This window comes from Panthera pardus, unplaced genomic scaffold (assembly GCF_024362965.1).
Source record: "Panthera pardus isolate Hobbes unplaced genomic scaffold, ASM2436296v1 HiC_scaffold_24, whole genome shotgun sequence".
Classification (NCBI taxonomy): Eukaryota; Metazoa; Chordata; class Mammalia; order Carnivora; family Felidae; genus Panthera; species Panthera pardus.
The window spans coordinates 139,673,111-139,685,327 of NW_026526810.1; the positions used below are offsets into that span (position 1 = coordinate 139,673,111).

General features: G+C 40.4%; 1 gene segment (V, D, J or C); it reads right to left on the bottom strand.

The window, feature by feature from the left end:
• Nucleotides 1-1,056: 1,056 nt before the first annotated feature.
• On the bottom strand, nucleotides 1,057-1,583 carry LOC128773093 (immunoglobulin heavy variable 3-74-like; the record flags this gene model as incomplete). The annotated part of the segment is given in 2 exon segments: nucleotides 1,057-1,364; nucleotides 1,464-1,583. Coding segments are annotated over 2 exon segments (354 nt in total), but the record flags the coding sequence as incomplete, so codon positions are not given.
• Between the last annotated feature and the right edge of the window lie 10,634 nt (nucleotides 1,584-12,217).

Genomic DNA, 12,217 nt, shown 5'->3' on the forward strand with positions numbered 1-12,217 from the left:
TCACAGGAGCCCTGCATGCCCACCAGGCTCCACCCCCGTGACAGCATGGACTTCTAAATCTTTAGTCTTTGAACTCCACATTTACAGGAAGTTGACTTCATGATTACCTTATTTTAATCTTGACTGCATCATGGGTGCCCAGATTAACCACTCCTTCTGAGTATGTCTGATATGTGTTTCCAGAAGAGATTGGCATTTCCATCCATGTTTTCTTTCTGCCTAGGCATCACCCATTCCATTATAGTTCTGAGTAGAACCCGATGCAGAGGGAGGAAGAATTCCCTCATTTTTACTTCCCATGTGCTTGTCGAACTGGACATTGGTCTCCTCATGCCCTTGTTCTGAGAGCTACATCATCAGCTCTGCAGGTTCTGAGACTAGAGTATTTCATAATCAGGCGAGAATTACACCATTGGTTTTCCTGGGTCCCCAACGTGTGGCAGTAGATCATGGGACTTCTCAACATATTTTGTCATGGAAACCAATGTGCTTTGGATTCTGTTGTTCAAGGGAATCCTGACTAATACATGGAGATAATTCATCTCTTGTTTAGAGGAATTGAATAAAGCTGTAGCTCATTGAATGTCCTGAGTAGCAAATGCCAGGAGGGAAGAGTCACGTTGTTTGATTGGGACAAGCGATGGGTGAAGATAATGGGGAGCAGTGGGATCCTGTGGTCCTGGCTGCACAGGGAGTGCATCTGGGACTGCTTTAAGGTTCAGCTGTTGTGCCTCAGGAAATCTGTAATTCACTCATGTTGAGGGACAGGAGTAAGCCATGCAAACAACTGTGTCTTTGTGGTGTTAGTGCAGTTTTCCTATGACAACACAGTTGCTAATTCAGAAAGTTAATAGGTACGCACAGAATCCTGTGTCCAGGAACTGCTGTGTTGAGAGGAAACCCCAGACCCTGACAGGAAACCTGCCTGTAACCTCCATCTGCACCTGCTCCTGGGAACACAAAGCAAAATTGTGCATAGTGTGCGCCCCCTGGTGGTACTGATCCCCTCCTGCAGGGAGGTTTGTGTGTGGGCTCCCAGTGAGGTCCCCTCACTGTGTCTCTCGCACAGTAATATGTGGCCGTGTCCTCGGTCTTGAGGCTGTTCATCTGCAGATACAGCGTGTTCTTGGCCTTGTCTATGGAGATGGTGAATCGGCCCTTCACGGAGTCTGCGTAGCCTGTGCTACTTCCATCATCATAAATATATGCGACCCACTGCAGCCCCTTCCCTGGAGCCTGGCGGACCCAGCTCATTCCATAGTTACTGAAGGTGAATCCAGAGGCTACACACGTGAGTCTCAGGGACCCCCCCGGCTTCACCAGGTCTCCTCCAGACTCCACCAGCTGCTCGTCACACAGGACACCTGCAGACACAAGACATCTTGGTGAGGAAACCGTCACACATCCACTGTCTCACTCATATCCACTCACAGACTCAGTGTCCCCTGTTCACCATGAATTACCTTTTAAAAGAGCAACCAGGAAAACCCAGCCCAGCACAAACTCCATGGTGAGGTGTGTGTGTTCTGTGCTGATCACAGAATGGGAACACCTGGGACTCCTGGGGCTGGGGCTCCTCTCCCAGCTGCAGGGTTGTAGCTGGACTGGTTTAATCAGCACAGGGAGGGCCCTATTTGCATATCCTCTGACTATATATCAGGCTCCAGACTTAGATTTGTTTCAAATTTAAAACCAGTGTTTGAGAGGCACTTCTAGATCACTTCTTGCAGAAGGGACTGTGACAGTATAAATAATTCTAATCTGTGAACACAGTGATCTTTTCATCTGTGTTTGCCATTTTACATGTCTTTCTCCCAGCACGTCATGTTTCGTATACTATTTTACTTTTTAGTGAAATTTAATCCTAAATAATTTATTTTGTGCCATATAATTTTAATGTGTGTTTATTTTTGTGTGACAGAGAGGAGAGCGAGATCAGAGACAGAGAAGGGGACAGAGAATCCCAAGCAGGCTCTGCACAATCATTGCAGACCCTGCCTTAGAATTAAACTCAGGAACCATGAGATCATGACCTGAGCCAAAATCAACAGTAGGCACTTAACGGATTGAGCCACACAGATGCTCCATTTTGTGCCATTTTCAATTGTGTGATTTTGTTATTTTTTTCATATACTATGTTTTAGGTGTGTGGAAATACAACATATTTTTGTATGTTGATTTGTACCCTGAACTTTTCCTGAGTTTATTAGTTCTAATACTTTTTTTATGGAGTTTCTAAGATTTCACTATAAGTTCATGTGATTCTCAAACAAATAATTTTCTTCTTACTGATTTGCATGTCTTTATTTCATTTTCTTACCTAATTTTTATGGGTACATCTTCAACTTGTAGGACCAGAAAGGTTTTTCCTTCTTTGCTTCTGTGTTCTTTGTCTGGTCTAAGGATTCAACTGACATAAGAAAGATCTACAGAAGAGAATAAATTTCATTTTGCATGTGCACAAGCTTCCTAATAATATGACACCCAGAGAATGAAGAAAGTAGGTGGCACTTGTGCCTTTTAGAATAAAAAACAATGGATTTGTGAAGAGTTAACAAGACAGAGATTTGGGTTTGGGCAAGTCAATTAGTGAGGAATTAACAAGGCTTGTTTGCACAGCCTTCTTGGTGCTAAAGTTCCCATTTCTGGTGTAAGGATGGTTCTTCCATTCTGGTAGAGGGAAAGGAAGTTTCCCAGGAGAGATTTATTTCCTGCTCTCAAGGGGACAAAGGAGGGTCACAGTTTCCTTAGACTAGCTGTTACTCAAGTGACTTTCCTCCAAATAAGCCATGTGACTAGATGACATACATTGGGTGCCATATTTTACTGGTCTTCATGTTACCATGCGGAATACCTATGTAGGGAATGAGAATCCTTGCCCGGCTCCTAATATGACAGGAAAAGCGTCAGGTTTTCACTGTTAAATATGCTGTCAGGTGTGGGCTTTTCATCTACGGCCACAATTTTGTGGAGGTAATTTCTTTCTTTCCCTCAGTTGCTGAGATTTTTTAATAATGACAATTTGTTGAATTTTGTCTAGTTTTATATATATCAATAGATGATGATATAGGTGATCAATAGATGTGACTGCATTGTCACATATGACCCTTTCATTGTGCTGTTGCATTCACTATGCTAGGAGTTTTGCATGTATGTCCATCTGAGATATTGGCCTTTAGTTTCTCTTAAGGTGTCTTTTGATTTCACATCATAGTAAGGTTGGTCTTGTAGATGAGTTGGGGCATATTCCTTTCTTTTCAGTTTTTGGTAAGAGTCTGAGAGGTATTGGCATTAAATATCCTTTATATTTTGATACAGTTCATAGATAAAGTCCTCTGTTACCAAGCTGAATTTTTTTCTTTAGGGGCGGGATATGATTAGATTATAGATTCAATCTTACTTGCTTTAATTCTGTTAATTTTCTATTTCTTCATGTACAGTCTTATGGATTGTATAACTCTAGAAACTGCCTAGTAGCCCCTTAGTTATCTAATAATGGGTCTATAATTATCTAGGGATTTTCTGTTATTGTTCTTCACTTCTTTGGTATCAGTTATGTCCCCTCCTTAATTCTGATTGTATCTGTTTGAGTTTTACTTATTTCCTAGTAGAGATGCTTTTTCAATTGCATTTAGCTTTCCAGATATCAATTTCGATTTGTTAATTTTTTGTATTATTACACTCCTTATTCCTTTTATCTGTTCTAATAATTTCTAATGTTAGTTGAGTTAATAAAAATGCCAATGAATGTATCTGGGAAATTCTTATTTATGTGGTACCACAAAGCACACGGAAGTGAGAAAACAACCCTGAGAAAGAAGAACAAACCTGGAGACAGCACACGTCCTTCTTTCTAAGTATATTGCAGAGGTACATTGTCTATAACACTGTGCTGCTGGCATACAGTCAGACACACAGACCAGTGGAGCAGGTTACAGAGAACAGAGTGAAATGTGTCTGGATGCAGTCAGCAAATCCTCCATGAGATTTCATAGAATTAAAATTAGGGAAAAATGGCCTCTTTCACAAATGGTTTTGAATTCCAGTGAGTAAAATAATGACATTTGGTCCTTATCTTATACCATACAGATAAGTAGACTCCCATTCAGCCCCTTCCCTGGAGTCTAGCAGACCCACCTCATCAATTAGCTACTGTAGGTGAATCTAGAGACTGCACAGGAGATTCTCAGGGACCCCCTCCCCTGCCAGGCATCATCAGGTCTCCCCCTGACTGGAACAGCTCTACGTCACATAAGACAACTACAGATACAAGTCAGGAAAATGTCACACATCCACTGTTTCTCTCACTCATATCCACTAACATAGTCAGTGTTTCTTGTTCATCATGAATTACTGTTTAAAATAGAACCACGGAAAACCAAAGTGAACCCAAACTCCATGGTGAGATGTCTGTGTTCTGTTCTGACCCCTGAATGTGAACACTTAGGGGCTGGGGCTCTTCTCCCAGCTACAGTTTCAGGGATGGGAGGGTTTAATCAGCATACAGATGTCCTTTGACAATATAGCAAATTTTGCAATAGAATCCTCAAGAAGCCAGTGACCCTTGGCAGGTGTAAGGGATGGGGCAGTGTTTGGTGTCACAATATCTTTCAGGACATTGTGATTTATTAATTTGTGATTTTGCTGCAGTGATTATAAGTACCCATGATAATCCTTATTTTCACATATGAACCCAAACACTTGATGTAAGAATCAGTATACCACCATTGTACAGGTTAACAGATACACTGCAGCAGAGATGGATTGTGTGCGTGTCCAAGATCACGTATGAGGTGAGAGTAGTCCCAGTATCTGGACCTGTGCTCCCCATCGGGGGACCCATCTGCCTCCTGAACCACATGCAGGACAAGGCTGGACATCCCAGTGAGGTTTGCAGGTTCCTGACTTTCTAGAAGTCCCAGGAGAGTGATGGGTGGAAGCCAGTTCTATTCTGTCACAGATATTGGAGAGAGTGAGAAGCCTCAACACAGACTCACAGAGCTAATGGAGATGCTAGGGGTTTTCTAAAAACACAAGGGGTCATTTACACATGAACTCTATGTGGACATCAATGGAAACCCTCAATAATGGGCCTCTGGGTGGCTCAGTTGGTGAAGTGTCCGATTTTGACTCAGGTCATGATCTCACAGTTTATGAGTCTGAGCCTTGTGTCGGGCTCGACAGCTCAGAGCCTGGAGACTGCTTCATATTCAGATACTGTGTCTCCTCTCTCTCTCTTCCCCTTGCCCGCTCGTAGTCTGTCTCTCTCTCCCATAAAAATAAATAAACATTAAAAAAAGAAAGCCTCAGTAATGTTAAAGTGGTTGAATTTTATTAAAATATGTTGAAGGCAAAATACCTGAGATCAGGAAGGATGATGTTAATTAAAAATATTTCTTCATCTATGAAATGGAGAACATTATTCTTCTAAACTCTTGTTAATGTGAGAATGATCAAAGATGTATTTATCCCAGTGTCTGACCCTGGGAAAATTTGTGTATTCCCATTATCATGGTTTATTTAAACAGGGAGGACACCTGTGTGTTTCCATAGCTTTACATACTCTTTGCTGTATTCATATCAGAATAAGTGTGCAGAGTCTGGATCTGAAAGCCCTTGAGAGGAGACCAGTCCTCAACCAAACTCTTGTCGTGGATCATGAGCTCCCTGGTCTCTGAGTTCCCCCTGGTGGTTGTGATTGCCCCCGGTGGTCCCCGTGCTCCTGTTGTTTCACAGACCCCTGCAGAGTTACAGTGACTCCTTTATTCCCCTCCCCATTTATGCAACAAGCAAGGGTGAGACCCTTCCATCATGAGCACTGCAGACCCTTCTGTTCACAGGATGTCTCCTCCTACATATTTTCCATCTTTGAACCCTTCACTCTGCTTCTTGCCTATAAATATACAGTTATATTTCCTTTAATCATTGGTGAGGAACAATCTTGAATAGTTATCCTTATCAGCTGGCAAGAGTCAGAAGAACTTTTCATTTGATAATAGAGAGAACAAAAGAAAGATTTTTGGGCTCATTTTCTACTTTCATGAAACTGGGATAAATGTGCTCAGCTTCAGACATGTACCACCTTCAAGAAAAAAGGAAGTGTCAATCCCAGAGACACGTTGGAGTCTGAGATTCAGAGCATTCTGTCTTTGAACGTTAACGGGTTTCCCCAGATTGATAATCAAATTGTTTCTTGTTGGTGATGCACTTCTAAATTACACTGTATTTCTTCTGGCATAGGAATGTCAGTACCTGTTATGGTATGGTTACCATGCAGAAGCATTCAGAAAAAAAAATGGTTTTCTAGAAATGCAGGTCGGCTGATGGAGAGGGTTTCACCCCAGGATGGAAGGTACCACGGTCTCACCCTACCCAAGCTACATGGTTAGATTTGGGGTTTTAGAGGTAGTGAAATTTAGGAACGTTTTGGACTTGACTTAATATGTAATGATTTGACATGTTGGAGGATTTGGGGGTGTGGTAATGTGAGTGTCATGTGGGAGGGAGGTGAACTTTCCCTGACATCAGTGTGGACTGTGGTCATCTATGTCATTCTTGAACCTGTGTAGAATAACTTATGTGGCCAAAGGGACTTGTCACATGAGATTAATTTTGACACACTGATATTACTGCCATGTGTATGAGTCTGGGGATGGAGTTCAGGACACAGATGGGCAGTCACCAAATGTCTGTCTCGGAACTGAAGGTGAGTGGGTCCTGAAGACAGCATATCTGTGGGAGGGAATACCTTGAGAATTGTGGGATGAAACCCCTCATCACCAGGCACAGACACTTTCTTGCATGAAGTTCAAGTCTCCCTCTGGATCTGAGTGTCTAACTGAACCCAGGTGGATATGCATGGATGTCCCCAAAATGCACTGAGGTGAAGAGAAACGGTAAGGAAAGAAACATGAAGAAAGACAGATAACAGCAAGGAAAGTCACATAAAGGAGTCATTGCCATTGAGAGAGGACTTCTGGGGATGACATGCATCCTGTTTTCTGCAGCCTTGATTGGACGTTGTTGGACACTAGCCAGTGGAGGTCGGGGGCAGCCCTACCAACTGGGCTCTGGGATGTAAGACCAGAACCATAGCCACCCTAAGCTGACTGTATTGTGGACAAGTGACATGACTCGGGAGGTCCCTCACCTGAGGGTAAAGGGATGTTCTGGCCACCCTGTGGCCCCCCCACCCTCTGAGGTCACTCCCTCCAAATGTTATACATTCACAGCTTCTATTGTATGTGAAATGTACCCTCTCTCAGTAAGGCGATGGTCCACTGCTGGTTGTGGGAGGATCCATCCTTGTGACCTTGTCTCTGGTATAAACCTCTTCTCTGTCTTCTAAGAATGAAAGCAAAGTTCCCCTTAACATGCAGCTAAAATCCAATATTGTGCCCTCACTTGGATCCAATTATTTTTTGGTGTAAATCACTAGTGAAATTGTCATCTGTTTGGAGATTCCCTTCAGAAGCAAGTACTGGAATACATGGGTGGTGTCAGGTGGTGTAGACCAGTGGAACAGCACATGGTAACCATGCATCCTCAAGGCTGAGCTTGTTCCCTAGTGAGGAATGGGAAGGACAAGGAATGCCGGGTGACACTAGTCTGTGCTTTCTGAGTACCCAGCAGACCTGGGTGAATGAGCCTGGTCCAGGAGCAAGGACGTCTACACACAGGCAATACATAGATGCCAGCTGTCTAGACAGACTGCCCATGAGATGTGGTCACAGAGAAGCAGGGAAGGGCAGCTGGGGTTTGAATTCCCACTCACATGGCACCAACATTGGGAATCCTGAGTATGTTTGTTAATTAATGTCCACTACCAGTTAGGGATAAAATGGGTAAATGCAAGTTTTTAGACTCACTGCCCTAGATCCCATTGGTTATGACCTTTTTTAACAAAATTTGTCCCCTTCTTTTTTTCCCCTGTTTTTTAATGTCTGAAGATTTTATTTATTTACATCTTTGTTAGTTAACATGTAGTGTAGTTTTAGTTTTGGGAATAAAATTTAGTGATTCATCACATACATTAACACCCAGTGCGCATCACAAGTGACCTACATAATCTCCATCACCCGTTTAGCTATTTGAATCAGAATTTTTGTGTCCTTTGTGTAACTACCTTGTAGAGAAATTGGTGGGACATAAGGTAATTCTCTTTTAACTTTTTAAACTCTTCTCCAGTGTGGTCACACCACTTTGCATTCCCACCAAGAGTATAGGAAGGTTCCTCTGTCTCCACATCCTTGCCCATATCTGTTGTTTCCTGAATTGTTCATTTTAGCCATTCTGACAGGTGTGAGGTGGTATCTTATCATGATTTTGAATTGATTTTCCCCAATGATGAGTGATGTTGAGCATCTTTTCATGTGTCTCTTAGCCATCCAGATGTTTTCTTTGGAAAAGTGTCTGCTCATGTCTTTTGACCATTCACTGGATATTTATTTGTTCTTCTGTGTTTTTTTTAAGTTCTTATAGATTTTGGATACTAACTCTTACCATGTATGTCATTTTCAAATATCTTCACTCCTCTGTCAGTTGCCACTTAGTGTTGTTGACTGTTTCCTCCACTGTGCAGAAGCTTTTTATGTTGATGAGGTCCCAATAGTTCATTTTTTGCTTTTGTTTTCCTTGCCTCTAGAGGCGTGTCTATTAAGAAGTTGCTGAGGTCGAGGTCAAAGAGGTTTCTGTCTGTTTTCTCTTATAGATGTTGATGCTTTTTGGTCTTACATTTAGGTTTTTCATCCATTTTGAATATATTTTTGTGTTTGCTGTAGGAAAGTGTGCCAGATTCATTCTTCTGCATGTTACTATCCAGTTTTCCCAGCACCATTTGCTGAACAGACTGTTCAGCAAATCTGGTTCTCTATTCTGTCCCATTCATGTATGTGTCTATTTTTGTGCCAGTACCATACTTTCTTGATGATTACAGCTTCGTAATACAGCTTGAAGTCTAGAATTGTGATGCCTCCAGGTTTGGATTTCTTTTTCAACATTGCTCTGCCTATTCGGTGTTTTCTGGTTTTATACAAATTTTAAAATTCTTTGTTTATTTCTGTGAAGAATGTTGGTGTTATTTTGGTAAGGATCACATTGAATGTGTAGATTGCTTTGGGTAGTATTGATATTTTAACAATATTTGTTTCCCAATCCATGACCATGGAATGCTCTTCCTTTGTGTCTTGTGTAATTTGCTTCATATGCTTTCTATAGTTTTTAGCATACAGATCTCTAACATGTTTGGTTAGGTTTATTCCTAGGTATGTTATGATTTTTGGTGCAATTGTCAATGGGTCTGATTCCTTAATGTCTCTCTTTTCTGCTTCATTTTTGGTGTATGTATATAGTGCCAATAACTTGATGTTGTCTTTGTATCCTACAACTTTTCTGAGTTTTGTTTCCGTCCTAGAAGTCTTTTGGTGGAATCTTTTGGATTTTCCACATAGAGTATCATGTAATCTGCAAAGAGTGAAAGTTTGACTTACTCCTTTCAAATGTCTATGCCTTTTATTTCTTCTCATTGTTTGATTGCAGAGGATAGGCGTTCTAGTACTACGTTGAACAAAATTAGTGACAGTGGGTATCCCTGTCATGTTCCTGACCATATGTGGAGAGCACTCAGTGTTTCCCCATTGAGGATGATGTTAACAGTGCGTGTTTTGTATATGGCCTTTATGTCGTTGAAGAATTTTCCATCTATCTTTACTTGCTCGATGGTTTTTATCAAGAAAAGATAGTGTAGTTTATCAAATGCTTCTCTGCATTTATTGAAAGGATCATTTGGGTCTTATCCTATTATTGATATGGTGTATAACTTTGATTGATTGTTAATATTAATCCATCCTTGCACCCCAGGAATAAATCCGACTTCATCCTGGTAAATGATTCTTTTAATGTACTGTTGGATTCAATTTGTAAGTATGTTGTTGATAATTTTTGCATCCATGTTCACCTGGGCAATTGGTCTGTAATTCTTCCTGTTGAAATTTTGGTAGTTTACATGTTTCTGGGAATTTATTCATTTCTTCCAGATGGCCTAATTGGTTGGTATATAGTTTTTCATAATATTCTCTTATAATTGATTGTATTTCTGGTGTTGGTTGTGATCTGTCCCATGCAATTCATGATTTTGTCTCTTTGGGTCCTTTTTCTTTTCTGTTTGAATAATCTGGTCCAGGAAGTTCAATTTTATTCATTCTTTCAGAAAGCAACCTAAAAGTTTTGTTGATCTGTTCTACTGTTTTTGTTTCTTTCTATGCCATTTATAGGTACTCTATGATTGTTTACCCTCCTCGTCTGACTTTAGGCTTCATTTGCTCTTCCTTTTCTAGCTTCTTTAGGTGTAAAGTGGTTGTGTGTTTAAAATTTTATTTTTATCGTGTTAGGCCTGTACTGCTATCTACTTCCATCTTAAACCTGCTTTTGCAGCATCCCACAGGATTTGGACCGTCAACGCTAACATTTTCATTTGCTTCCATGTATTTTTATTTCTTCTTTAATTTCCTGGTTAACCGCTTTATTCTTCAGTGCAATGGTCTTTTACTCCAACTATTAGTGGTGTTTCCAAATTTTTCCTTGTGGTTGACTCCAAGTTTCATAGTGTTCTGATCTGAAAATATGCATGCCATAGTCTCAATCTTTTTGTACTTGTAGGGGCTGATTTATGACCCAGTGTGTGATCTATTCTGGAGAATGTTCCATGTGCACTCGACAAGAATGTATTCTGCTGCTTTAAGATGGAATGTTTTGAATATATCTGTTAAGTCCATCTGCACCTGTGTCATTCAAAGCCATTGTTTCCTTCTTGATTTTCTTCTTACACTATCTGTTCATTGTTGTAAGTGGGGTGTCCCCTACTTACAAGTGAAAGTCCCCTACTACTAGTGTATTATTATCAATGAGTTTTTTTATGTCATTAATTGCTTTACATATTTCAGTGCCCCAATTTGTGGTCATAAATATTTACACTTGTTAGTGCTTCTTGTTGGATAGACCACTTTATGATATAATGCCCTTCTTCATCTCTTTTTGCAGGCTTTGTATTTTAAATCCAGGTTGCCTGATATGAATATGGTACTACAGCTTTCTTTTTTTGTCCAGTAGCATGATAAATTGTCCTGCAACCCCTCACTTTCAATCAACAGGTATCTCTAGGTCTCAAAGGAGTCTTTTATAGGCAGAATATACATGGATCTTGTTTTTTTAATCCATTCTGATACTCTTTGTCTTTTGACTGGACTTTTTAGTTCATTTACATTCACAGTGATTACTGAAAGATATGATATTAGTGTAATTGTGTTATCACAATGTTTCTGTAATGTAATTTTTTTTCTGGAGATTTATTCTATTCCTTTCTAATGTTTGTTGCTTTTGGTCTTTCTTTCCCACTCAAAGAGTCCCCTTTAGTATTTCTTGCAGGGTTGGGTTAGGGGTCAGAGACTCCTTTAGATTTTGTTTGTCTGGGAAGCTCTTTATCTCTCCTTCTTCTCAATGAGAAACTTCCTGGATAAAGTATTCTTCCCTGCCCATTTTTTTCCCATTCAGCACATTGAATGTATGATGACACTCCCTTCTCTCTTGGTAAGTTTCTGTGAAGGGAACTAACCTTATTTGCCTTGCCTTGTTAGGGACTTCTTTTCTCTTGCTGCTTTTAGGATTTTTCCTTTATCTCTCTATTATGTCAATTTTCTATGCTTTATCTTGGTAATGGCCTACTTTTGTTGATTTTGATAGGAGTTCTCTGTGCCTTCTGGATTTGGATGTTCATTTCCTTCCTTGGGTTAGGGCAACTTTCAGCTACAATTTGCACAGATAAACCTTCTGTCCCTTTTTCCCTCTCTTCTTTTGGGACTCCTATGAAAGGAATTTTACTACACTGTACAGAGTGGCTGAGTTCTCTAAGTCTACATCCATAACCCAAGAAGTTAGTTTACCCTCTCTTTTCTGATTCCTTATTTTCCATAATTTTATCTTCTATATCACTTAGTCATCCCTCTGCTGCTTCCTCCCATTATGTGCCGTAAGCATCATGTCTCTTTCATAGAATTTTTAAATTTCACCGTTGACCAGTTTTTATGTCTTTTATCTCTGTGGTATGCATATATGCATATCTTGATGTCTTCTATGCTGTTCTCAAGCCCATCCATTATCCTTACTATTGTTGTTTTCAGTTCTGTTGTAGGCCTATTCCTTATATCTGTTTTGATTAGATCCC